General features: G+C 47.1%; 2 protein-coding genes across 2 annotated transcripts; both read left to right on the forward strand.

Moving 5' to 3' along the window:
• The first annotated feature begins 37 nt into the window (after nucleotides 1-37).
• On the forward strand, nucleotides 38-14,948 carry AFMID (arylformamidase). The gene is made up of 11 exons (XM_033091417.1): nucleotides 38-171; nucleotides 1,701-1,791; nucleotides 9,967-10,071; nucleotides 10,194-10,242; nucleotides 11,284-11,369; nucleotides 11,464-11,536; nucleotides 11,726-11,823; nucleotides 12,110-12,188; nucleotides 12,290-12,431; nucleotides 12,630-12,734; nucleotides 14,509-14,948. The coding sequence occupies exons 1-11, from the start codon at nucleotides 112-114 to the stop codon at nucleotides 14,539-14,541; spliced, it is 921 nt and encodes a 306-aa protein (XP_032947308.1). The 5' UTR covers nucleotides 38-111; the 3' UTR covers nucleotides 14,542-14,948.
• Nucleotides 14,949-21,244: 6,296 nt separating this feature from the next.
• Nucleotides 21,245-27,197, forward strand: BIRC5 (baculoviral IAP repeat containing 5). The gene is made up of 4 exons (XM_033091681.1): nucleotides 21,245-21,420; nucleotides 21,623-21,732; nucleotides 23,080-23,197; nucleotides 27,098-27,197. The coding sequence occupies exons 1-4, from the start codon at nucleotides 21,310-21,312 to the stop codon at nucleotides 27,185-27,187; spliced, it is 429 nt and encodes a 142-aa protein (XP_032947572.1). The 5' UTR covers nucleotides 21,245-21,309; the 3' UTR covers nucleotides 27,188-27,197.
• Nucleotides 27,198-27,521: the final 324 nt, after the last annotated feature.

A 27,521-nucleotide genomic window follows, 5' to 3' on the forward strand; every position in this document is an offset into this window, starting at 1 on the left:
GTCAGCGGGGCGGCGACCCTCGCTCCTGGGGGCGGTGCCTGAGCAGCGCCCCGCCCCTTCTGTCCACTGTAAGTACGCGGGGCGTGTGCCGCTCTGGTTGTGGACCGCGAGATGGGTGACCCCGACGAGCTTCGCAAAGGCGAGGCTCCCTGGAAGAAGATGTCTAAAGAGGTAGGTGGTTTGCAGGGAGAGGCTGGGGCTAAGGAGTACAGCTCAGAGATTAGGTGGGAGCTCCAAGAAGGAAGCCTAGAACTCTCTAGACCACTCCTGTGGTCGTGGAGGAGCGGTACTGTGTGCCAGCTCCCGAAGGCTTTAGCACTGTGATTTCACCGCAGGCAGGATTTTGTGAGCCTGATTTTAAGGGCAGAGAAAACTGAAGCCCTGACGACGTTAATAGCCATAAGCCCACCGGAGTTGGGACCGAAGTTCCCCACCTGAGTCTGACGTTATGCAATGAGTGTGAAGGATGTACCAGACGCTCAAAGATATAGAGAGGCTGGTGCTTACTGTGGGGTGGTTGTGAGGGCTGGAAACAACGTATGCAAAGCACTTGTTATGACGGTGATTCAGTTATAATTTCCTAACTAGTTGTCCTGCACTGTAGGCCTTGTCTCTCTTTCTGGTGATGGACACATCAGAGACTCTGATGGAAGTTGTGGATGCTGCCCCTAAGAAATCCTATTCTGTCTGTCTGTCTCTGTCTCTCTCGTGCTCTCTGTGTTTGTCTCTCACACACATACACACACACCTACACTATCAGAGGGCTCTCAGCAATCCTTTGCAGTAGCATTATCATAAATGATAGCCAGAAAGATGATAGCCACAGAGTGAGCCATCCTGCAAGTAATGACTCTGACAGGTACAGAGGGTACTGACCCAAAGATCCCTGGCCAACAAGAAGAGGACGTGACCCACCTTTAAATGCTTAGCTTTACCTCACTTACGTGCTTTGTCTTTTAATCTTGTGAGGCTGCTGTTATTATGCCCAGTATGTAGACGAGGGAACTGAGACCCAGAGACCGTGAGTTGCCCAGGGCAAGACAGCTTAGTAAGTGGCGGAGCTTGGATGGCACTCGGCCCACGTGACTCCGGAGCCCAAGACCTTTCCACGAGGCCATCTTGCCTTCAAAGTCCCCACTCCAGCCTTTACCTGTTCTTTGCCTTTTAGCCCCTTCTCCTGGACCTCATCCCTTGTTCTGTTCTGCATTAACTCGGAACAGCTTAGCCTGACATCCAGCCCCAGCTTCCCAGCCTCAGCCCTGCGTTGTAGCAATCTGGCGGGTCAGCGTTCCCAACACTTCCATTTCTCCCATGTTATCTCTGTGCTTTTGATTGTGCTGTGTCCTCCCCCAGTCACAACTGTACCGTCTCCGGGGATCGGCTCCACGTCCACCCCACCGCAGCTCCCTGGCCTCCCGTGGGCTTAGTGCTATAGGAGTGGTGCTCGTGGCAGCGTTAAGTGGGACGTGTTTATGGGACCTCATCTCCCTTTTAAGTCTGTCCTCTAATTAAAGGCATGGCTGTCACTGTAGGGGATAGTGGGGATGGGTTGCCAGGCTGGAAACTGGAGGGCATTTGAGAGCCTGAGCATACCGGGCAGGGGGCTTCTCGAGACAGAGGAGCTTCCAACAATGTGTAGGGGTGGGGCGCACTCTGTCTAGATAACAGGTCTTTTGGAGCCTTGTGTCTGTATCCCATAGGAGTTGGAGCGTCAGTACACCCCCAGCAGATGGGTCGTCCGACTGGGAGCAGAGGAAGCCCTGAGGACCTACTCACAGATCGGAAACGAGGGTACTGGGGACCTCTCTGTGGCCGCTTTGGGTGGACTTTAGCATGTGGCAGTGATTCAGAATGCTGGTAGGGGGAGGGTGGAGCCGCACAGCCCGGCTCTTGGGGCATTCCCAAAGCCCAGGCACTGGGAACAGGGCCAGGTGCCAGGGAGCCCTCGCTGCAGAACCACTGGAGTCAGGAGAGGCCCAGTCAACCATGCCCCAGTTCCCCTCCTGCTCTGCCAATAGTGCCCTGGCCTAACGGCCACATGGCACAGTGCACAGGGAGGTGGAGTGAAAAAAGAAAGGCTTCCCACTGGACTGCTGAACATGGGGTGCTGTTGTTGTTTATACAAGCGATGAAGACAGGGCTTGGGAACTTGTAAGTCAGTGAAGTGTTAAGGTTAATTCCTACCTCTGCCCTGTGTCTCCAGAGTGTTGTAGTGATTTTAACCCTCTGAGGAGCATTTGTGCTGGGCTGGGGAAGCAGTCTCCACGGGGAAGTGTGAGTGAGGAAGAAGGCAGCCTCTCCCTTCAGTCAGGAAAACCGGATGTTGACACATCACCTTTGTTTCAGCAGACTGAACAGAGCTCCCGGGGTTGGTGGTTCTCTCACTCAGCTGGAGGAACAGGCTTGTGGGGGCGTATCCCCGCACATTCCTACACCCACTCTGTGCGGTGGAGCTGTGTCCCTGGCTCTCCAGAGCCCCGTTCTGCACCCAGCTCTGTGCTAAATACACCTCTGTTTGCTCAATAAATATTTGAGTGTGAAGGGACACTCAGTGTTTGGAGAAAACATGTTTATCTTCCTGGTTGAGAAAGGGAGTCACAAGTAAAAAGCAGGGGCTGAGAAGAGGTTGCTGCCTAGCCCTTGGGGACTCTAGTAATATGGCTCTCGATAAGCCCTGTGGTCAGCTTTACTTTCACATTCCGCCTCCTTCCTTTTCTCCCTGCTCCAGCTGACCTGTTATAGATGAAGATCATCTTCGTTAGGGCCATGCGTGTGCTGGGGTCTATTTAAAGCTTGTCTCTATTTAAAATGCTGACATTTTGTTCATCGTGGACTTTTTGGCGTTAATTTTGATTAAAAAAATATGTATCACATTTCAATATTATTTTTCTTTGTATCGGTCACTTCAGGCTTCCAATAACAAAATGCCATCGACTGAGTGGCTTAAACAATAGGAATCTATTTCTCACAATTCTGCAGGCTGAGAAGTCCGAGATCAAGGTGCCAGCCGATTTGGTTCCCCGGGGAGGGCCCTCTCCCTGTGTCCTCACATGGCAGAGAGAGAGGCACAGCTCTGGTCTCTCTTCCTCTGATCCCATCATGAGAGCTCCACCCTAGAGGTCCCACCTCCAAATACCATCGTATCGGGGGTAGGGCTTCAGCATATGAATTTGGGGGGAGACACAAATAGCAATCTTCATTGCTGAGTTTTTGGTACCACCTCACTCACCTCCCCTTAGTCCAGGCCCTGCTGAATAAGGTTAGATAACTTACCTGAGTTCACACAGCTAGTGATGGTCGCCACTTCCCCTAGTGGAGCTTCCTGGTAAGAGTGGAGCAGGCTGACGGTGGGGGTGGGGGGTGGGAAGGACTATCAGCCAGTGTGACTGAGTGAGCACCAGCTGGCCTCTCCTGCTGGTGGCGTTCCCCAGACCTCATCAGTGCCACCTGTAAACTTGGAGATTGCCTCGTTAGCATCAAACTCACGGCAAGACACAGCAAAGGGATGTCAAGTAGAAAAAACGAAAGATAAAGTCTCCTGCCAACCCAGACAGAAAACCTCTCCACAAGGAGAAAGAAAACTTGTTTTATTGTTGGGTAAGGATTAAACCAAACTGCAACGTGCATCTCAGGCAAGCAGCTAGACATTGCAACACTGGAAGGAAATCTCACCCTTTGATCCAGCCGGGCCTCGTGATTGACAGCCTCTGCGGCCTCCGCCGCGGCACATCCTGCCTTCACAGGCTGCAAGATTGGGCTTTTCCCTCTGCACCAGAAAAGTGAAAAGCAGAAAAGAGGCACACAAAATACGAGTCCCAATTTTGTTTTATTGCGCATAACATAAAATTTAACCATTTTAACCCTTCATTAGCATTTAGCACATTCACAATGTTGTAAACCATCACCTCTAGTTTCAAAACATTTTCATCCCAGAAATAAAACGCTTACCCAGTAAGCAGTCACTCCCCACCCCCCCACCCCCAGACCCTGGCGAGCACTAACTGCTTTCTGTCTCTGTGGATTTGCCTGTTCTGGATGTCGCATATAAATAGAATCACACATATGTGGCCATTTCTTGTCAGGCTTCTTATCACTGAGCGTGAAGGTCCATCCATGTTGTCGTGTGTGTCAGAACTTCATGCCTTTTTACGGCCAAATAATATCCAATGATATGGACGTACCACATTCTGTTTCCTCACTCATTCGTTGATGGACATTTGGGCTGGTTCTACCTTCTGGCGATTGTGAATAGTGCTTTTATGAACATTCATGTACAAGTTTTTGCTTGAAAGTCCTAATTTCTTATTGTTAAGTTCAATAGACAAAGCCGTTCTAGCCAAACTGCATATAGTCTTTCTTTTCTTTTATTATTGGCGAATATTGGGGAACAGTGTGTTTTTCCAGGATGTCAAGTTGTTTTTTCAATCTAGCTGTGGAGGGCACAGCTCGCTGGCCCATATGGGACTCGAACAGGCGACCTTGGTATTATGAGCACCGTGCCCCAACCACTGAGCCAACCGGTTGCCCACTGGGGGCTCAGCTCCAAGCTCAGCTCCAAGCACAAGCTGTTGTTTTCAATCTAGTTGTAGAGGGTGCAGTTCACTGGCCCATGTGGGAATCGAACCAGCAACCTTGTTATTAAGAGCTCTCGCTCTAACCAATTGAGCTATCTGGTCGCCCAGACGGCATGTATTCTAAAAGCTTACTTTCTCCTTAGGCATTTGGCTTGTCATGGACCAGTAGCAAATAGTGTAGGCCTCCCAGTATCCACAGACCACACTCTAAGTAGCCCTGCTCTACACCATCTGTGTTTGGCTATTTTCAGGTAATGATTTCTTTTCTTTCTTTTTCTTTTTCTTTTTTTTTTTAAGGAGGGCGGAACTCATAGTAGCCCATGCAGGGATCAAACTGGCAGCCTTGCTGCTACAAGCACCACACTCTAACCAACTGAGCTAACCAGCCACCCCTGGTAATGATTGTTTTCTTAGTGCAAAAGGAGCCTAGGTTTACTGGAAAGGATTTTAAAATAAGGTCATCAATAATTCTGCCAGCCATTGTTAACTAGATGGGGGCTGATGGGCGCAGCCTTCTCTTAGATGGCAGCTTCTGTATGTAGCAGACCGTTGGTCTTCAGCCTTCCAGGTCTCCCTGCCTCACACTTGCATTGGTCTCTAGGAGCTCTGGACCCGGCTTCCAGGGTCTGGAGCTTCTGTCTGTTAGAGTTTTGACACTTTGGGTTGTGAATAATAGAAGCCCCATTTTTGCTTTAATCACAAAAAAACGAAGTCAGTGATAAGGTCTCATTGACACGCTCCTGTGTTCCTGCTCTTGGGTATTCACTCTCTGAGAGGAGGCCGTGGGTCACCTCACTCTCTGTCCCTGCACCCAGCTGCCTGCCACCAACCCCTGGGCCACCTGCTACAGAGAGGCAATGTCTCCTTCTCAGGGTTAGTTGAGTTTTCTTAATGTCTGAGGGAGGGAGACTTGTGCGTGAGAATGCACACCTATGGCTGCTTGGTTTTAATTGCTCTTCAATTTAGATGTTTTCCTTAGTTTGGGCACAACATCAATCTAGTCAGAACTCTTGTGTGAATTGAATCACTCCCTTTGGATGAACCCACTCTGTAGATGAACCCGTCAGGTGGGAGGGTAAACCCACATGGAGGGCAGTGGGCGGTGGCCTCAAAATGACAAATGCCTATACCTTTGATCCAGAAATTTTACTGCTGGGAGCATTTCCTAGAGATCCTTGCAAGCAGGTGTAAGAATGTGTGTGCAAGGCTCTTCATGGCAGGGTTGTTTGTGACAGCAAAGCCGAGATGCTTCTCAGCAGTTATTTCATCATTTATTAATCCGTTCAGTGAATATTTGTTGGGTGCCTAACACGTGCTGGTGACTCATCTGTGTGCATGGGTTACCAGTGAGCCAAAGGGACAGCCCCCCACCCATGTATCATTTGGTTCAGTGGGGGAGGGACATGATAGGTAATGAATAAGTAAGGGTCAGTGTGTTAGAAGAGCAAGTACTATAGGAGATATGGAGCAGGAGAGGGGGGGTGGCGGAGGGTGGGGTGTTAGGGTCAGCCCCTTGGAGAAGGTGGCAGGGGAGAGTTGATTCTGCAGGGCCCCAGGGCCATTGAGGGAGTGTAGGAGCTGTTGTGAATTGAGTGTTTGTATCCCCGCCAAATTCACATATTGAAGCCCTGCCCCCCATTGTGGCTGTATTTGGAGATACGGCCTCTAAGGAGGTAATTAAGGCTAAATGAGGTCACCGGCCTGGGGCCCTGATCCAGGAGGATTCTTGGAAGAGACACCAGAGAGCTTGCATCCACAGAGACGGGGCCACATGAGCACATAGCAAGAAGGCGGCCGTCTAGAACCCAAGGGGAGGGCCCCCACCAGACACCGACTCTGCTGGCACCTTCATCTTGGCTTTCCAGTCTCCAGAAGTGTGAGAAATAACTGTCTGTGGTCTAAGCGCCCCACTCAATGATATTTGTTAAGGCAGCTGGAGCTAAGACAGGAGTCCCCCTTCGGAAGTGGGGCTTCCTGGTGAACACAGGAGAGCAGAGGGGAGTTGCTGCCTTCCAGGGGAGAAGTGAAGGGAATCCAGGGTGCTCTCAGTGGGGGTGGGGAGGAAACAGGATTCAGGATAAACTGGGGGAGGGAATTTCCCCAAGAGAATTTCCTGATAATCTGGATTGGTTTGTTTGTCCTAAGAAACTGGTGTGACTGTTTAAATAAATTAACTGTGCAGCCATAGGATGGAATACTAAGTAACTGTTCTAAAAAAAGAAAAGAATGAGGACGCTGTGTACTGACTGGAAAGCTCTCTGAGAAATTTTAAGTGCAACTGGCAGGGCAGAAATGTATTTAATATGCTGTCATTTGGATTAAAGGCAGGGAGATTCTAGATCCGCATTGATAACGGTCATCACCTAGGCGGGGGACAAGGGAACTAGGGGATGGAGGGACATTCACTGAAAAGCCTTTTGTGTATTTTTTTAACCATGTAAACATATAATTTCTTCAGAGGAAACATTAATGGCATTCACTTATTTTTTGAATTGATAGTCAGTTAACTTGTAACTTTCACAGATTAAATTCCTCTAAACATTTAAACACAATTTACAAAATGTGATTAAATTCCTAAGGAACACTTGAGCTTAGAATCACAAATGCAACATATTTGATTCAATTAACAAAGTCTTGTGGTTCTGGGCCAGCCCGGTGGCTCAGGCGGTTGGAGCTCCGTGCTCCTAACTCCGAAGGCGGTGGGTTCGATTCCCACCTGGGCCAGTGGGCTCTCAACCACAAGATTGCCGGTTCAACTCCTTGAGGCCCGCAAGGGTTGGTGGGCTCCGCCCCCTGCAACTAACAACAGCACTGGACCTGGAGCTGAGCTGTGCCCTCCACAGCTAACATTGAAAGGACAACAACTTGACTTGGCAAAAAAAGTCCTGGAAGTACACACTGTTCCCCAATAAAGTCCTGTTCCCCTTCCCCAATAAAATCTTTAAAAAAAAAAAAAAAGTCTTGTGGTTCAGAGTAGTCTGTGTTCAGCATGGCACATGGACACATGTGGAGCCTGTTTTGTTCTGGTGGTTAGATCCTTGCAGAAGTCACACATCAGGCTCTCTGAGCAGATGGTTGCTTAAAGCTTCCGGAGATAGGACATCTCCCTCTTCCATGGGAGAGGGAGTGGGGACCCACAAAACATAGCCTTCCCTGGCCTACTGACTCCCATGGTCAGTGATGACAAAACTGATTTTGCAGCCACTTTGCCCCGGCTTTGGCACATGAGAAATTTAGCATCTACCATCATTTTTATTTCTCTTGGCCTTGAGCAGCCCAGCTGAAATGAAGACAGCCTGTTTTAAGTTTTATGCATATTTGTGTAAACACAATTATGCAAACTATCTTCACCTACCAAGTTTGCCTCTTCTGGAGTTGCAGACTCACCCCAGGGGAGCACTGTTTTCTTTGGGGCCCACTGTGGCCACCAAGTTTCATGTCCTGGGGGCCTCCAAGTTGCAGGTCTCTTCCCACCAATTTTTCAATACCAGAAAGATTGCATCAATCATGCTTGGTATATTTTTCCTCTTACTTACTGTCTGTGACATTTGTGTAACCTGTTTTCGCTCTACATCATGAAATACTCTTCAGTTTTTCCTTTTTGATTAGTGCATTTTGGGTCCTTTTTATTCAATCTTTGCCTGTTCCAAGGTCATGAGGATCCCCTATTTTCTTTTCCAAAATCTTTATTGTCTTGTCTTTCACATGTATGTCTGTAGTCTATCTGGAATTGATCTGGCATGGTGTGAGGTAGGGATTAAGAAACTTTTTTTTTCCATTTGCATATTCAATCAACCCAACACTGCTTATTAAAATATTTATTTATTACACAATTTTCTTTTTCACACAGTTTTAAGTGCTTACCATGTATCAGGTCCTGGGTGTACAGAGGTGCGCCAAGCCCTCGTCTTCACAGAGCTTATGTTCAAGTGAGTGCAACAGACAGACAGTAAGCAAGATAAAAAAAAACACATCAAGGATGATGAATGCTAGGATAAACAATAAAGCAGAGAGAGGATATACGGTAATGCAATTCGCCAGTCTTCTCTTACAGGTCACATGGGCTGCGACCAATGCTTTGCTTTTGTAAGTAGCATTACCATGGACATCTTTAAAACAAGTCCTCGGGAATATTTCTGATTACTTTTATAATAAATATATGGATGAAGACTTATGTATCAAAGAATATGATCTTCTTGGACTTTGACACATATTTCCAAGTTGCCCTCCAGAAGGTCTTACCAATTTACACTGTCTATTGCCCAGTATTGGAGAGATTTAAGCGGCCTGGATTTCTGTGATTGTTGGGGAAGCAGGGGCATTTCTACATCGCTTCTGGGTCCTGTCCACCCAGAGCACCACCACCTTTCTCTGACCCTGTGTGGTAGGGAGAAGAAGGCAGACTTCCTGCCACATTTTTTTTTTTTACTTTCATGTATATGCTCTACACATAAACATGTTTACTTTCACTTTACTCTTTCCCCCCCTTCTTCCGCCTCCCCCTCCCCTCCGGTTCAAGCCGTTTTTTCTCAGTCTAGTTGTGCAGGACCCAGCTCCCCGGCCCATGCTGGTATTATGAGCCTTGTGCTCCCTCCCCGCTGAGGCAGTCGATCGCTGGTTGTCCGTTGGCCGCTCACAGCAGCTCAGCTCCTGGGAGGCCACTCTTCACAATCTTAGCTGTAGAGGATGCAGCTCACTGGCCCGTGTGGGAATCGAACCGGCGACCCTGTTGTTCAGAGATTGCACTCTAACCGACTAAGTCCTCCGGTTCTTTACGGCAGCATGAACCTACAGGATCCCCTCCCACCCCCACACCTTCGCCTGTAGTACTTACACCAGTACCTACAGTACCCTTCAGTACCCTTCCTCCTTTCTTCCGATCCAAGTCCTAGCCATTTTTCACATTACTCTGACCTCTCCCATCTATGGATTTATATGTATTTATATTGTTGATGTATTTATATTGTTTCATTTTCTATTTATTTCAAGTGAGTTTATGTCTTGTTTCCCTAAAAGATTGTTTTTCCACGTCCTTGGGAAAGTTTCTACTTCCCAAAGCATGTAGCAAAGTGTAACACACATAATAAGCACGAACTACATCACGGTCAAAATGGTGCCTCTCAGAACCACAAGGTCACTTACAGGCAGACGTCAGCAGACGGTGTTGGTCCCCCTTGGATGGGCCGGGCCGGTCTCTTCGTAGCCGCACACATGCAAAGTGCCTCAGAACCCAGTACAGATTGTCATGAGGACTTGGGGAAGCGCTGGCAGCCGGAGCTGACTGGTCAACCCCAAGGGGCTTTCAGCAAAAAGGGGGTTCTGCCTGAAATGAAATAGGAATTGCTGCCGCCTGAGGTTGTGCTGACGGCGACTTGTCTGTGTCCCGAGATAGCTACCAAGAAGGCCCGGGCCACCAGGAGGAGCCTGCTGAATGTCCCCTATGGAGATGGCGACGCGGAGAAACTGGACATCTACTTTCCTGAGAAAATGTCTGAAGGTGAGTGGAAGGGAATGGTGGTCCCGCGGCGAGCTCAGCTGGGCACCCTGCCTCAGCCCGGGCACCCTGCCTTCAGCTGGGCACCCTGCCTCAGCCCGGGCACCCTGTGTCTTGTCTTACAGCCCTGCCTTTCTGTATGTTTCTTCATGGAGGATACTGGCAGAGTGGAAGGTGAGCCAGGAAAGTCAGATGACTAGGGAAAGGCAGGTTCATCTTTTCCTGGCCTGTGAGTATCTGAGGGCTGCTGCAGCAAGTGACCACAAACTAGGGCTCTTACAACAACAGAAATGTGTTCTGTCACAGCTCTGGAGGCTAGAAGTCTGAAGTCAAGGTGTCAGCAGCCCACGCTCCCCTCAGAGGCTCTAGGGGAGAACCTGTTCTTGCCTCTTCCAGCTTCTGGTGGTTCTAGATCTTCCTTGGCTTGTGGCTGCGTCACTCAGATCGCAGCCTTCCTCTTTACATGGCCTCTGTCTGCTTCTCAAATCTCCCTCTGTTTTCTCTTGTAATATCCCCCGTCATTGGATTTAGGGCCCATTCTAAATCCAGGATGATCTTAAAATTCTTAATTACGTCTGCATAGACCTTATTTCCAAATAAGGTCACATTTGAGGGTACTGGGGGTTAGGACGTGGACGTATCTTTTGGGGGGACACTGTTCAACCCACTATATCCGGTGAGAAGCATGTTCAGTCCCCTCTGCAAGCAAAGGGATGACACCATCCCAGGTTGCTCATCACTGAGTGCTTTCCCAGGACATGGGCCTTTTGGTGATAAAAACGAGAAAGTCTTGGGAAACGAGGACAGATGGTCATCCTGAGATAAGCAGAGGGGCACTTGGGGTCTTCCAGGACACTGTGCTCCCTATGACCTTATAAGGAGGTACCTGAGGTGGGATCTCCCCACTCAAGCATTCATGTTAGTAGACATTTTTTGCACCTTATCCTTAGTCAGGTGATGCTCTACATGTCTGATCTTCAATTCTCCAAACCAGCACCTAAGAGGAGTATAATTGTCCCAATTTTACAGATGAGGAAACCAGGCTTAGAGGTTAAATAAAATCCCCAAGGTCCTATAGCTAGCATGTAATGTGGCAGGAAGTCTACCTCCTTCTCCCTACCACCCGGCGTCAGAGGAAGGCGAGGGTACTCTGGGTGGACAGGACCCAGAAGCAGTGTAGCTGGCTAAGTTGCACATCTTTGTCTCTTTCTGCAGTAAAGATGCGTCGGCCTTCATGGTGAACCCACTGACAGCACAGGGCGTGACCGTGGTGGTAGTGGGTTATGCTATTGCCCCCAAAGGTAATTAGGGTGGTCTTGCAGCTTCGAGGTCTGATGGGCTTTGGTGGGGAGTGAGCCCCTGCCGGAGCCAAGCCAGCTCATGCTTTCTGTGCAGGTACCTTGGACCAGATGGTAGACCAGGTGGCCCGGAGCATCGTGTTTGTCCAGAAGCAGTATCCGCGCAATGAGTAAGTATTACTGCAGGGTTTCTCTTTGTCAGGCAATGCTGGGTGGGAGGACCATGGGTTTAGCCCCTTGAATGCAGCCCAGCTACCCTTCTGGCCTGTGGAGCAGAAGACAAATTGGGACTCCTTGATACTGGCCTGGTGCTTTGGGGAAACCATGCAAATCCAGCTCTCTGTTCTGGCCCATTCTAGGGGAATTTACTTGTGTGGACACTCAGCTGGGGCCCACCTGGCCGCAATGATGCTCCTGGCCAATTGGACCAAGCATGAAGTCACCCCCAACCTCAAAGGTTTCCATGGATGGGCACTGCAGCCTGGCTGGGCAGCCTCTACCCTCTCTTATTGGGCCTGGAGGTCTGCACTAGCTGCTCAAAATCCGAACAACCATGAGTGGTTCGACCTGGGGGTTTTGAGCCCCATGAGCAGGGCCTACTTTGCTTCTTCTCTGCCTCCTAACCTGGTCTTGCCCCTCTGGCCCTGGAGCCTGGGTTGGCCCCATCTTGCCCACTTGGTGCCTGCCTGAGGCCTGGTCTGGCTGGTGCCGCCTGGCCCTCTGACTGTTCTTCACCTTCACAGGCTTTTTCCTGGTAAGCGGGATATACGACCTGGAGCCCATCATGCACACGTCTGTGAACGATCCTCTCCTCCTGACCCTGTGAGTCACTGCCCCCATCTGCCCCTCGCTGGCCTGGAGCCTTCCAGGAGGGCCCGGGGTGAGGCTTCTCTCTGTCGTGACCCACACCTATGCTGCACCAGGGAGGATGCTCAGAGGAACAGCCCACAGCGCCTCCTGGAGGCGGGCCTGGCGCAGCCCGTGGATCCTACCTGCCACATCCTGGTCACTGTGGGCCACCACGACAGCCCCGAATTCCACCGCCAGTCCAGAGAGTTTTATCAGGTACACCGAGCACTCTGATTTGGGCCAAAGGTAATCTCATCATCTTCCTCTTTTTTTCACCAAAATAAGACCCCAAGACCATGAGCCATTTATTCAACAAATACTAGTGACACCTGGTGTGTGCCAAGCGCTGTGTGAGAGCCCTTCTCTCCGCTCCTGCAGCCTCATGCTTCCTCTTCCCTCATTTCTGCTACGCAGACGCTGTGCCGAGCAGGGTGGAAAGCCTCGTTTAAAGAAGTGCCTGATGTGGATCACTTTGAAATCATTTGGAAACTAACCCAGCCAGACTACGTGCTCAACCAGGTGTGGGGGGGTGTCCCTTCACCGTGGACAGCATGGGTCCTGTTATAGCCCTGACACATAAGGAGACTTGGGTAGGCGGGGAGCACAGTGGTACCACTGTACTGGTTTTTTGGCATCCAGGAGGTTGGGGGAACCTGACAATAGGAATCGAATGCCCCATTTGCTTCCTGTACTTCACCACCTCCCTCCAAAATAGCCCCAGGTGATCTGCAGGATCTGGTCCTGGACACACAGGTAGGATCTGTAGGGGGCTGTAGATGGGGAGAGGCAGGTATGAAATAGTACTAGCCTGTCTGTGTCTCAGCAGAAAAGCAAAGCCAACTCCATACAGGAAAGGATGGGTGGATTTGGTGGGTAAATGTTTATTACAATTTTATTGTGGAAAAATCCTTGTAAAAATCAAAGGATAAATTGGGGAAAATGTACCATCGATCTGGCAGCTACAGAGTTACTATTTTTGTTGTTTGTTTTGTGTTTTTCTTTCTGGGCAGGTGGGCACTCGATTAGCTTCACTTTTTAATCAGCTGCCACCTCCACCAGGCTTTTATAGCATTTAGTGTTAATTCGTGGAGTTAATATCCTTACTACATATAGAGCCCTTTCAAATCAATAAGAACCGTTCTTATTTCTGTTTAAGAACTGAATAAGTAGAAAAAATGGACAAAGAATAAGAGACCGTTTTAAAAGAAATATAAATAGCCAGTAAATATGGGGGGAGGTTAAAGTGCATTAGTGATCACAAAATGGAATGTAGACATCTCTCACTGGCAACGTTTGCATTCTCACGATGCCCAGCGCTGGTGAGCAGGCAGTGAGGAGTCTTCTCCAGGTCTGCTGCTGGGAGCACATGCTAGCCTGACAGTTCGGGAGCCCAGTCTGGCAATGTGGACCCAAACCCCTGACCCAGTCATTCTGCTGCTTGGACTCTGTCTTCAGGACAATCACAGGAAACACACAAGGACAGTCTCCACAATTTTATTAATGTTCAAACCTTGGCAGCAACCTAAATGCCCAGGGAGGTTAAATTATGGTCGAATCAGGTGACAAAATGAAGTTTGTGAAAACTGGTTAGGACATGTCACGTTGATTCAGATGTGAGAGCAGAAACACAAGAAACAGCTGAGCCAGCAAATTCTTCCTTTCAAATACTTAGACAGCTAGACCTTTGGAGGCATATGGATGCAGGTGAAAAGAAAGTGTTTACCAAGTGGTGTCATAAGTGCATTTTTGGAATCTATTTCCACATTTTCTATTGTGAACATGTATCACTTTTTTTAACTGGGGAGAAAACAAAACACCCATAAATGTCATCTCTTGAGAAACCTAAGAAATAAATATTTTAGCTTTTGGGGGTTTTCTGGTCTCTGACACAATTACTCAACTCTGCTATTCTAGCTCAGAGGCTACCACAGACAATTTTCATAAACGAATGAACATGGCTGGGTGCCAATAACACTTTATTTATGGATGCTGAAATTTGAATTTTGCATAATTTTTACATGTTGCGAAACAATATTCTTTTTGGGATGTTTTTCAACCGTTTACAAACTAAAGCCATTCTTGGCTCACGGGTCATACACAAATGGGCAGCGGCCAGGAGGTATGTCTACGTAAGGTGCGGAGCTTTGTTTGAACATTTCCGGTGGGAGGTGGGAAAGGACTACATTTCTCTGAGCATTAATGCAGCCTGTTTCTTTAATCAGATTCCTCCCGAGAAATCCTCACAAGAGCCACTCCAATTCTGGGGCTTTCATATCTTTTTCTTGTGCTGCAGATGATTTTGAAAACAATCTTCCATGAGTTCTGAAGCCTTCTGAACCTCAACGGCGTGCACCCGACTTGTTCTCCAAAGAGCCTTACCACTGCCCCTTCTGACCCGCTGCCGCTTCTGGGCCTGGTAGCACCTCCGTTTGTCCATCCGCCCTGGCAAGAATCTGTTCTTTCCACTCTGAGCACCGGTACAGGTCTCGACGGCCCTGGCCTGCCTGGATTGAGCTGCTCCAGAGAGGATCCAGCCCAGGACGACGCCTCTCCCCAAGTAGGGCCCCCCTGCCTGCTGAGAGGTGTGACAAAAATGTCAGCTCCTAACAAGCTTTTTTAAACAGTTCAAAACAAATCAGAAAAGACTATTGTTTCATGATAGGTAAAAAATTATATAAAATTCCAATTTCAGCATCCATAAATAAAGTTGTATTGGAGCCCCGCCATGTTCATTCATTTACAAAGTGTCTGTGGTGGCTTTTGAGCTACGGTGGCAGAGTTGGGTAGTTGTATTGGAGACCAGATGGCCCCAAAGCTAAAATATTTACTATCTGGTTCTTTTCAGGAGAATTTACTGACTCTTTTGTAAGAGTGTCCCAAACCAGTTTTTCTTCTGTCATTGGCTTCACTCCATTGTCTACTCTGTCCTGGGCAACACCTGACGTTTGGGTCTGTCCCTGAAAGCCCTGGAGTGTTAGCCTCCAGCTAACACCTTGACCGTGACAGGACAATGACATCTGCCCCTCCCCCACAGCGGTGTGTGCAGTTCCCAAGGAGCCACCCACCACCCACCGCAGCCCACCCCCTCTCTCCCACACTGAATAGCTAGCAGTTCAAGAATGATTGATTATAGCAAATGTAGGAAATAGCCTAAATATTCATCAGTAAGGAATAAGTACATCTGAGCAGCCCACCACCACAAGCCCATTAGAAGAGATTTGTGTTCACCCTGTGGGAACTCTCCATGACATAGAATTACATGGCAAAAGTAAGATGCTCAACAATAAGACACACCGCCAGCTCAGCAATGTCGTCTAGTACACACTCACAAAATGCTGTGTTTCTGCGTGTGCTCACCCCTGTGTGAATGCAGAGAAAAGGTTGGGGAGGATCCACGCCTCTGCTCCCCTCGGGAGGGAAGTGGAGCTGGGAACCTGGGAGTGGGGTGTTGGCTTCTTCTGGATTCTTTGAATCCTTTAGGGCAAGAATGTAATGAGTACTTACCTGTAGTCTATAATGTGAAGCATCACAATGTTTCAAAGAACCTTCAAGATGCAGGCTTATGAGAATGACATGACAGGTATGACCTGACTCCACTCTAGATTTTTTAAAGAAATGTCTCACAAACGGTATGACTTCCTCTAATATTTCTGACAAATTCCTGTGGGACACCTCATGGCTGCTGGCAGGAAACCCTCCTCACCACACCTGGGTCATGACCTTTTAAGGCAAAATGCCTTAAGGTAAGGGAAGGATAGAACAAAAAAATGATCCTGTTTTCATTTAAGGATATATAGATATAGATGTGGGCAGATGATGATATTCTACGCGTAGATGTCTATAGATAGAGAAAAAAGGGAAGGATATACACATTTTAACAGCAGTGAACCGACAGGATGAACTTGTGGGCAATTTTAGTTTTCTTCCTTGTATCTAATATAAATGCTTATGTTACTACAAACATTTTAATTGACTATAAAAGTTACGTTAAATAGACTGAATTAGATAACTGATCAATGTGAAATTTCCTGATTTTGACAATTGTGCTGTGGTGAGAATGAAGTATTTAGGGATAAAGAGGCAGGCTTACTCATAAATGGTTCAGGTAAAAGTACATGCATGTATATGTATGTGATATATATGCATACATCCATAGGTGTGTATATATGTATGTACACACACACATATGGAGAGAGAAAAATGCAAATGAGTAATAAATGGGCAAAACGTAAACTAGTTAGAAAATTTGGGTAAACGATACATGAGTATTCCTTGTATTATTCTTGCTACTTTAATTTAAAATGATAAGATGAAAAATTACCCAAAAGCTGTGACATTGAAAGAACACAAGTCAGGAGGCCCGTGTGAGGCTGGAAGACCAATGAGGCCTCTTATTTCACCATCCGCCCAGCTCTGGAAGTGACCGGAACACCCTGTTTGGCCGTAGGCCAAGGACACACATAGGCTGCAGGTTTTACTGTTGCTGGGACACCTGCTTTGAGGATGGAAAGGGAGTGTCTGCGTTGGTCTTTCCCTGCTCTCCGACAGGTTTGTCATCATGGTGGCCCTGCCCTGGTCCCTTCTGGACTACAGCCCTCCAGGACACCCAGGTCTGGGGACTCAGCCCTGTCCTCAGGGACGTAGAGCTCCTTCCTTCCTTCCTTCCTTCCCCAGTCCCTCTCCCTTCAAGCTCATTTGGAGTTTTCTGTGTGATGTCAAAAGCCCATAAAGCTCTCCTCCCTGACTTTGTGGAACAGATCAAAGTGTCAGCCCTCTTTTGTTGCCTAGCACCCGGGAGCTGCACGTGAACCTGTTCCAGGAGCCTGGTTTCCATCCCTGACTCTCTGTCCTTTCCAGACTTCTGCCAGAGGCTCTGGGTCTCTATTTATTCACCCGTAAAAGAATCTGGTTGGAGCAGGAATAGGCAGACAGATCCAGGGACAGAACGGGACTATGGAAATAGGTGCCAGCACACAAGGGAGTTTCGCATGTGAGAAAGGTGGTGTTTCAAACCCATTGTGCAAAGCTGCTTATTGAACAAATGGTGTAGGAGCAACTGGCTGGAGCTTGGTAAACATAAATCAGAACCCTTTTCACACGCCTTCCATTGATATACTTCTGGAGGGGTCAAGACTTCAACATAAAAACCAAAACCAGAAGACATCGTCAATGAGTATCTTTTATAAATCATCTCAGAGTGGAATAACGTTGTTTTTCTCAGCACGGCAAAAACAACAAAACGATAGAAGCCAACTGGAAATAGAAAACAACAGTCAGAAAATGAGTGATAAATAAGAGTGTATACAAATTTAAACACACGACACACAACACAACACAAAAAACAAACAACAAAAGACAAACACAAAAGACAAACAACAAAATGGGTTCAGGGGTGGGGGACATGACAAATGAAGTTAAGTCCCTTCTGTATACAAACTCTCACCAAGCAGTAGGAAAAAAATCTCAGCAGCCCAACAGAGAAGTGGGCAAAGGCATGAACGGGCAAATCACGGAAAAGAAATTTAAGTGACTAATAAATGAGATGGTCAGCTTCCCTTTTAAATAAAGACATATGACTTAAAACAAGCACCTGCTGCTTTGTATTCTCAGGTGGGCATAGATCAAAAAATTTGATGTGACAGCAGTTTGTGTGGGACAACTCTCAGGCTTCAGGGAAAATGGTCTTGACCTTCTCACATTAACCGGGGAGACCTTTGACCCTGAGAATGTGGCAACCAATAGAACCAACACAGCCTCAGCCTCCTTCCCACCTCTGTGTGGATCTCTTTTTTAATCTTTGTATGTTTTTTCTCTCCCTCATATTCTCTTCCCACTCTGTTTCACAAAATTGCTCACAATTTTCTCTTGAATTAAGCTGAGAAATAAATCCAAGTTATCAGCTTCGTATCCAATTCATAATGACTATTACTGGTAGAAATGAGCAAAACACAATTTGGCAACAGCTGAAACTGCACATGGTAAATATCTTATTTAAACTGATATAAGTCTCAAGGTTTTGTTAACTACTAAATTTAGATGTTAAAAGTTGGACACAAAGAATCTTAAAAAAAAGGTTCACACAAGACTATAGGAACTTGGTAGTAATAATGCAGAAAGCTCAAAATTGCAGAAGCTATTACTGGTAAAATTTGATATAGCCAAAAGCTCATCTATGAATTAAATATTTGTTACAAAATATTATGGAAAATGGGCAGTTCGTGTTTAATGAGCAGAGTTTCAGTTTGGGAAGATGAGAAAGTTCTGGAGATGGATGGTGGTGACGGCTGCACAACAGTGTGAATGTGCCTCATGCCACTGAACTGGACACTTAAATGGTAAACTTTATTTTATATATACTTTTACCATATATAATTATATGTACATAATAAAAAGAATGATCTAGAAAAAATGCAGACATTCCAAATACTTCAGCTTAATTATAACTCTTTCAGTTAGAAAGAGTTAGTTACCCAGTAATAGAAAGTGAAAGTAACCCAAGCCCCCAAATGTTGAGATTTCTCTGCATATACAATATTATAATATATACCAACTTTATAATAAATATCTTATCAATGTTATGTTACTGTTGTATATGATAAAATACAAGTAATAATACTTTTTAAAAATCTTATGGGAAAGATTATCACTCATATCTGTGGTCCACATGCACAGACTTAGGCCTCCGATTTTCTACATAAGCAGTAAGGTGATTTCCTGCATGTGATGTGCTACCACGGTGCCTGAGGTGTCACATAGGGACCTTGCCTGACTTATTTCCTGCTGGGTTGTTTGTACTTGGATCTGTACCTGGAGCATAGTGGGCCATCAATTAGTACTCACTGAATGAATGAATACAAAGTAAGGGCTCAGTAAATATAGACTTTGTCACCATATGAGCTAGCTGGAGCGCTGGAGACTTTGGATGGGCGATTAACAAGCCAGCGTCTAGATCTGCTGTGTGAAAAATTAATAATGAAAACCTCAACTAAAATTGGAGTCTGGAAGGCCTGTAGAGGGAGGTCTCAGGCTCTACTACTATAGTCAATTACCCCAAACAGAGAAAGACTAATCTTGCATTTCCAACAGGAAGGTGTATCTACTTTACCACCCTGGCAGGAGGTAGGAAGATTTTCTTCTTGCCCAGCAACAAGTCCAGCCAATGGGAAACACTGCAGCTCAGCCAATGAGAAGCTGTGGTCACCCTGAACTCTCCAATGAACTTTTATTTTTCTTCTGCTAAGGACTTCCTCCCTACACCCTCTTTTTATTTATTATTATTTTTTATTTCTCTTTTTCACAAATATTTTTCCTCAGGATTTTATTTTCCTTTGTATATTAGTAGTGGCATTTTCTGATCAGTGGAAGTACTGATTTCTGTAGTGTTATTTTTTTCTTTAGTCAATTCTATCATTTCTTTTTTGTTTTTCTTTTTTATTATTAGTTTCATGTGCACAAAACACAGTAATACTTAGACATTTATCATTTATACCCCTCACAAGGTGATAACCCCCCTCCCCCACACCCTCTTTTTTATAAAAGCCTTCCATTTCATATAACTCCTGGGAGTGTCTCTCTGTTTCTTAGAAGAGAGGATGTCAGATTCATGAATCATTTAATAAAGCCAATTAGATCTTCAAATTTACTCAGCTGAGCTTTGTTTTTTTAACAGCTCTGATGCCCCTGTGACCTCTATGGACATCACTTATGCTGCACACACCTCAGTTTTCTCATCTATAAAATACAAGTTGCAATCCACAACAGCTAAAAGGCTAATATCATATAACTATGACCGCCTAAAACTTGATAAGGAAAAGAGAAACAACTCAGTAGATAAGTGTACCAAAAATACGTGTCGGCAACAATTTAAATATTTAGTGCTGGCAAGGAAACAGTCATGGCAGATGGAATGAGTACTGCTGCAGCTTTTTGGAAAATAATCTGGCACTACGTGTTAACATGTTAGAAGCACATTTGACCTAGAAATCCACATTTAGAAATCTAGCCTATGGAAGTAAAAGTACCAGGACACAAGGATATTCATACAAAGTATTTATTGTAGTATTATTTGTAATAGCACAAAATTAGAAACCTGAGGGCCCATCAAAAGGGACAGGATTGAATAAGTATCTGGATGCTGCAGCATAGTTAGAGCTCTAGCTATTGACCTGAAGGGATATCTAATTCTGGAGGAATCCTGGAGAAAAGGAAAGAATAAAGCTCCAAATGTCATTTTTTTGGACTTCCAAGAAGGTTCAGTGAAAACACTTGATAACAGACGAATTAATTCTGTATTTCCCAGAAAATAAGACTTAGCCAGACAATCAATTCTAATGCGTCTTTTGGAGCAAAAAATAATATAAGACCCAATTTATTATATTATATTATACATTAATTATATAAGACCTGGTCTTATATAAGACCCGGTATTATATATTATATCATATCATATTATATTATTGTATAAGACCTTATAGTAAAATAAGACCGGGTCTTATATTAATTTTTGCTCCAAAAGACCCATTAGAGCTGATTTGTCCCGCTAGGTCTCATTTTCTGGGAAACACGGTAGCTCACTAGAGCAAGGGTGGAAGTTTAGCTGTGGATTTCACCTATGCAACATCTTTTCCCTGACGGATGCGCGGCCTTTAGATGGACGATTCTCTGTACACTTTATAACCCAGCCTGCTTGACAAGGGCAGGGAGCTGGTACTAGAGGGTTCCAGGAGTGGAGCGCCAACAAAAACAAACTGGAGTTTGCAGGCTGAAAGGGCTTAATACATATGTACTCAACAAGGGCCACTCTTTGAATCAATACAGAGACTTCAGCCCATCGTCAGCTCCTCTCCCCCAGCACTCTTTGCAAGAGCTAAGCTTGGGAAGGGGCGAGCGCCGGACCAAGACTGCTAGGTGCGCAGGGCACAGGAGCCGAATCAAGCGGCGGGAGGACTACAACTCCCAGCACGCCCCGCGCCTCCCAGCCTCGTACTCCCAGAATGCTGCGGGCGGACAGCCCAGGAGCCGGGCGCTCCCGACATGCCCCGCGGCGGTCGCCAACCGCCGGATTTGAATCACGGCACCGCTCGGCGGCGGTGCAATGGGAGCCCCGTCTTTGCCCCCGGCCTGGCAGCTCTATCTCAAAGACCACCGCGTCTCTACGTTCAAGAACTGGCCTTTCCTGGAGGGCTGCGCCTGCACACCGGAACGGGTAAGAGCGCGCGGCCTCCCGGGGCCCCTGCCCCCCCCACCGGGCCTCAGGCCTGGCCGCCCAGTCCCAGAGCCCCGCCCTTGGTGACCCGTCTCCCAGGGCTGCGACTCCTCTGTGGGTTCCCGGGACTGGGGGCGACTCCTCCCGCCGGGGCTCCCGGGACGCGTCCCTGCCAGGGTCTGAGGTGTGCTCTCCCTCGCAGATGGCGGCGGCCGGCTTCATCCACTGCCCCACTGAGAACGAGCCCGACTTGGCCCAATGTTTCTTCTGCTTCAAGGAGCTGGAAGGCTGGGAGCCAGATGACGACCCCGTGTAAGTACCCGGGCCAGCCTCGCCGGCCGTCCCGGATGCCCCGGCTCCAGCCGGAGCGGCTTTTTTGCGCTGAGCTCGGGAAAACGACCTGCATTTCCAAGACACTTAGTGAGGGAGCCACGGTTTTCCGACGGCATTTTGAGCCCTAAGCAGCTGTTGCGAATGGCGGATTGTCTGTGCTGGTGCCTCGGTGATGCTTTCACCCCAATTAACCTGATTTGGCCAGATGTCCTTCCGGCTGCATGTTGAAGAGAGGCCAATTGTTGTAGGTACCCTACCTGAAGCCTTTCAGGTTCCACAGAATATAGATCTTGTTGTGACCTAGGGATGTCCCCGTGCGTTTCTCCTTTTAGGGTTTTTAAATCTAAAGCTTTGTTGGGCTATAATTCACACACCACAAAAACCACCCGTAAAAAGTGGTACCCTTCAGTGTTTTGGATTTTGTTCTTTAAGGCACCAATTATTTTTTTTTCTAAATTCTCTGTATACGCATATTCGGATAGACGGTGACAGCTGTCTCTCCCGTAATGTAACGCCACATTCCTTTCTCGCTTTGTTATCCCGGCAGAATCGATTGTTTCCACGACTTTAATTTTTGTCCCGAGAGAATCACCCGAGTTGTTTCTCTCCTTGGCCAGGATAGTGGGCTGTTTTTCCTAATGTGTTTGGTGTTAGTGCCCAGTATTGACTGGATGGCGTGGTGAGCATGACAGGAATCGCTGGGTGTTTACCCATTGTGTTCTTGGGAGTGGATTTCTGAGTGCTGAGTGCTGTAACATTTTCAGATTCGAGTTGCTGTTGACCGACCGTCCTTTTGGACTTTGAGTGGCTGTGTCCATCCCGGTAGCACAGTCGTCCTGCGCTGTCTGCTCTACGGGGCTTATTCCCCAGGCAGAGGGATGCCGTGAAGCACTGGGGTTCCCGGCAGAAGCCTGGCCAGCGTGTCCTTATTCCGAACCAGTAGATTACGTAACAATTCCAGTGACAAGAGATTGCTTCAAACAGTCCTCAGTCCTTGAGGATTTTAGAGGGATTTCACATGTGATAGCTCTGGACTTACAACGTGTGACACTTTTCCTACTAACTGTTAAAGGACTCCAGGCAAAGTGTATCATCAGCGCAAGGACATGGGGCAGATGTCCACACAGAGCGGAGGTGCTAGGACGAGCTGTGGGGACCTGGCACTGTTAACATCTGCTTCGGACGTCATACGTGGCCCCTGAAGCAGAGAGGGGGTGTCTGACACTGGGAGTGGGTGGTGGGGAGGCGGCTATTGATAATGAACTGTTGCTTTTCTCCCTGCACCAGCTTTTCTCTGTTGACGTGCTCCTATATTGATTTTTCTAGAGAGGAACACAAAAAGCATTCATCTGGTTGTGCTTTCCTTTCTGTCAAGAAGCAGTTTGAAGAATTAACCCTCGGGGAATTTTTGAGACTGGACAAAGAAAGAGCCAAGAACAAAATTGTATGTATTATGGGGAGTAAGAGCCGAGCGGCGCCCTGCATAGCAGCTTCAATACTAAACTCTCCAGCCCCTCACAAAGGCTGGGTGGACTCTTCCTCTGGAAGCATTTTTTAAGACCCTCAGGTGTGTGTGTGAGGATAGAAAAGGACAGGAAAACATCTCTCCTGGAGTGCGGTCTTGGGGTTGTGCAGTCAGAAAAATGTGTCCCTCGGTAAAGGTGTGGTGAGTGTGAGTGAGGTTCCCTCTGGTGGTGGGACAGACACAGTGAGGTTTAGGCTGCTATTCCTGCCTTCGGTGACAATTGAGATGGGAGTCATTTATATAGTGAGGTTCGTGTGTTAGCGGTGGTGGCAACAGGGTTTGGGGACACTTAGTAGAGCATGTATTGGGGAAAGGACGTTACATATATTGGGAAAAAGAGGTGCCAGTCCAACCTAGACCTTGAAGGGATTTCTGCAGGTGGACTTGGACTCTTGGACAGACGGACTCGGTCAGTGGGAGATTGTGCGAGTGAAGCCATGCGTCCCCAAAGGGGAGGCTCCCCATCAGTCTGGTTGCCAGAGAGGACCAGGACCCCCAGTTAAATCTCAGATACCCCAGTTGAATCTCAGGACCCCCAGTTGAATTTCAGATACATGAGGAATAATTTTTTAGCATGTATCACATTATGTGTGGGTGTTTACTAAAAAAATTACTAGTTTATATGAAGATCAAATTTAACTGGGCATCCTCTGTAATTATTTGCTCAATCTGGTTGCCCTACAGAATAAATATTAGGTGTTTAATATCTTTAGCAGTGCACTGGGTGGGGGTCTTGCCATCGTGGTAGCCACTCGCAGACGTTGTGAGATTCGGCTAGCCTTGCTGCCAAATGGAGGACAGACCCCTCCACCCCCAGTTTCCTGAGGTCCTTTTTCGCTTGAAAATTGTATTCCTTTTTGGAGATCAGTATGAAATAATTCTGTCCAGTTTAGTAACTTTTAAATGCTAAGGACAATTGGTTTTGTCAGGAAGGGGGCAGAATCGGTGGTCAGTAAAGCAAGGTGTGGAAGAGCTCCTTACTCGACATGTCTCGGGAACTGCGGTGTGGGGATTGGGGAGTGGCCCAGGGAGAGCCTTCCAGGTCAGGATCAGCGTACTTCTGCAGTTTAGCCTTCGTGGGCCACGTGGTTTCTGTGAGCTGTTCTTTGTTTGTGTTTTCCCAAGGGTTTAAAAATGGAAAAACCATTCTTAGCCCCATGGCTATACGAGGAACAGGCCATGGGCTGGGGGGATGTGTCCTGCGGGCTGTCACCTGCCGACCCCGCCATAGGTGAGAGCAGCTTTGGGTGCTCAGGGAGCGGTCGTGACAAAGCTGCACCTGAGCCAGCAGGAGGAAGGTGGGAGTGAGGCTGAAGCCGGATGACTCTGAGAAGTCCACAGGGTACGTAGTTACACCAAGTAGGAAGACATTACAGCTGTGACAGTCCAGTTCCCAAACACGTGTGTTCGGAGTACTGTGTGGACCCTGAGGTCTGCTGGCGGAAGTAGGCAGCCTGTTGGGAGAGGGGACAAAGGAGCGCTCCTTCCTGACCAAGAAGCCCCCCAGGAGATGCTGTCACCTGGTCTGGGGGACAGCATTCATTTTGCAACTATTTTTTGTTCTCTCTACGTCAGAATACAGAATACTTTAAAACAATGGGTTAGTCTTTATTAATTTGTTTAATTACAAAGCAAACAGCATAAGCTTCTATAAGGAAGAATCCAAAGCCCTTCCTCCCCATGTCAGGTGACCACTGCTAACTATCTGGTGTATTTCCTTCCAGAGCATTTTAAAATTCATATATTTTAATGAAGAATAGAAAGTTTAAGCTAGTCATACTTTCTGTAACTGGTATATAAAACTTGCGCAACAGAAAGCTTTTTTTTTTTGTCTTTAAGTCTGTGGCCCCCGCCTCTGCTGTTGTGACGTCTTAGAGCTGTGCTGTCCATTACTGCAGCCACCGGCCACCTGTGGCTGTTCAGCTTAACAAGGCTTTAGAATTCAGTCCTTCAGTCTCACCAGCAGCATTTTATCTGCTCAGTAGCTACACGTGGCCAGAGGCTGCTCTTCTGGACGGTGCAGATAACATTTTCGTCCTTGCAGAGTTCTGTGGGACAGGGCTGTTTTAGAGTGCCAAGCAGTTGTGAGGTTTGTTGCAAATAACTTGTTACTGATACAAAACCAGGTCCCCTGGTGTCTTGGTGTGAATGGATGACAGAGCCAGTCAGAGCCAATGCCGGGGTCAGAGCCAGTGCGGGAGTGGGCAAGATCAGAGGCCTGGGTGCGTCACACGGGGTACCCCGCGGGCAAACTGGGTCCCTCGCCCCGTGAGGAGGGCTGCCATGCGAGCCTCATCTGTTTTGTAGGGGTAAATGGGTTGGGAGTCAGTTACGTGATTGTGCCGCATAATTTAAGACAGTAGTAGTTTATCAGACATTTTGTTTTTATTATTAGTTTCAGGTGCACAAAACAAAGTAATAGTTAGACATTTATCATTTATATCCCTCACACTGTGTCAACCCCCCGCCCCATCAGACATTTTTTTTTTAAGAAACCAGATGAAATAATGTGTGCAAATACTGAAGACGAGGAACGGATATTGTTGTTTTCTGCTGTACTGTGAATTTCTGAGACCCCAGATTTAAATGGGAGACGCTGCTGCTGCTGCTGGGTGTGACAGGGTCACCGCTCAGGCAGCCCGCCTGGCCCTGACGGGGGTGCCGCTGCGGAGGGAGAGCGGTGTAGGGGTGTAACCTGCGAGCCCCACGTGCCCTGACTCGCTTCTTGCTCCTGCATCTCTGCCTCCGTCTTTTGAATAAAAATAAGTTAGAACCAATCTGAAAAGAAATCAGTTCAGGGAATAAGCAATATGGGACAAGGAGAGAAGCTTCTGTGTAAGACTCGTTTGTGAACACCTGTAACGAAATCAGAGTGAAGCTCTAGAAGGAGAACTGAGTCGTGAGTCATGAGCCCCTGATGGCAGGAGTTTGGCTCAGTGAGTTTTATTATGTTTCTCAATAGTGAGTTTCTTGTTTGTTTCAACCTCCTTTATTAGAAAATGTGTGAAATGAAGTTGTTGACCTCGGTGTTGTGATGGTGATTAGATTATAGCCTGTGTACATAGGGTCTTAATTAATCTTAGGCTTTTTTGAAAAAGAAGAAAAGTAAATAAAAGATATGTTTTCCAAGGCCGTGGCCATCGTCACACATCAGTGACACATGTGACGCGAGGCCGCGGGCCTGCAGTGGTTCATCTCCAGGTGCACTGTTATCCGTGAGGTGCTGCTTTCTCTCGTTCTTCCAGCTTATTATTTTTTAAATTAAATTTCTTTTAATAATTTTAAAATACGTAAGCCTTATACATGGGGCAAAGTTTAAGACACAAAAAAGTACATATTGAAAAGTAATTTTTAAAATGTTAGCCATTATCGCTTTTCTTATTAGAAAACAGACTTATCTCCACAAAGTTCTGCTTATTTTTTAATGTGACAGCGAAATCAAGGAGAATAAAAAGTAGGATAGGGAAGGAAGTCCCTGAATTTGCTAATGTGATTGTCATTTTTTTCCTCTGGAGAGAGCACTTAGCAGAATGAAAGGTTGAAAGCCAGATCCAGAGAGCACTGGAGATGAAGGTTTTTGTGTTTCAGGAGAAAGTAATGCTTGACAGGGTCTCATCAGCTGGACCGGGGGCGGGGGGCTCAGGACTTTCCCTGTAGGAGCGGCTGACGCAGGCAGGGTGATGGGGGCAGGGCTCTGCCAGGCTCGCTGGGTAACCCCGAGCCGGATGCCACTCTGGACCTCGTCCTTCCTGATCTTGCCCACAGGGTGTGATATGGAAGCTCTTGTTTTGGTTTCATGGGTCTGTTCTTTACTTCCAGGCAAAGGAAACCAACAATAAGCAGAAAGAATTTGAAGATACTGCAAAGAAAGTACGCTGTGCCATTGAGCAGCTGGCTGGCATGGAGTGACGCCTTCCGCCACACTTCCTGGCCCGAGTGGAATGTGTCATTGCCAAGGCACGGTCCCCAGTGTTTCCAGCTTTTCTGTGGGACCCCTTAACAGTGCCTTAGAAAAGGAGAACGTCAACGTTTTGAAATGAGAATATTTAAACTGTGTTTTTGTCTTTTCTTGGAAGTGGTGCCAGGCGCTACTTCTGTCTTTGCATCTGGTATCGCTGAGTGCAGTGATGGACTCTCTCTTTTTCCTTTGGTAGTTTTTGCTTTATTGTTTCCTGGACTTGCCAGGGTGGGAAGGTGAGAAGTTTGGTCACATGGGTAGAGCCCTTCCTTCCACAGTGGAGTG

The sequence above is a fragment of the Rhinolophus ferrumequinum genome, chromosome 21 (assembly GCF_004115265.2).
Source record: "Rhinolophus ferrumequinum isolate MPI-CBG mRhiFer1 chromosome 21, mRhiFer1_v1.p, whole genome shotgun sequence".
NCBI lineage: Eukaryota > Metazoa > Chordata > Mammalia > Chiroptera > Rhinolophidae > Rhinolophus > Rhinolophus ferrumequinum.

What these genes read in the sequence shown, in the direction of transcription:
- AFMID (XM_033091417.1), top strand. Translation starts at nt 112, where the DNA reads ATGGGTGACCCCGACGAGCTTCGCAAAGGCGAGGCTCCCTGGAAGAAG. An exon ending in GGAAGAAGATGTCTAAAGAG is followed by an intron (nt 172 to 1,700) that starts GTAGGTGGTTTG and finishes TGTATCCCATAG; the next exon opens with GAGTTGGAGCGTCAGTACAC. An exon ending in AAGCAGTATCCGCGCAATGA is followed by an intron (nt 11,537 to 11,725) that starts GTAAGTATTACT and finishes GGCCCATTCTAG; the next exon opens with GGGAATTTACTTGTGTGGAC.
- BIRC5 (XM_033091681.1), top strand. Translation starts at nt 21,310, where the DNA reads ATGGGAGCCCCGTCTTTGCCCCCGGCCTGGCAGCTCTATCTCAAAGAC. An exon ending in GAGCCAGATGACGACCCCGT is followed by an intron (nt 21,733 to 23,079) that starts GTAAGTACCCGG and finishes TGATTTTTCTAG; the next exon opens with AGAGGAACACAAAAAGCATT. An exon ending in AAAGAGCCAAGAACAAAATT is followed by an intron (nt 23,198 to 27,097) that starts GTATGTATTATG and finishes CTTTACTTCCAG; the next exon opens with GCAAAGGAAACCAACAATAA.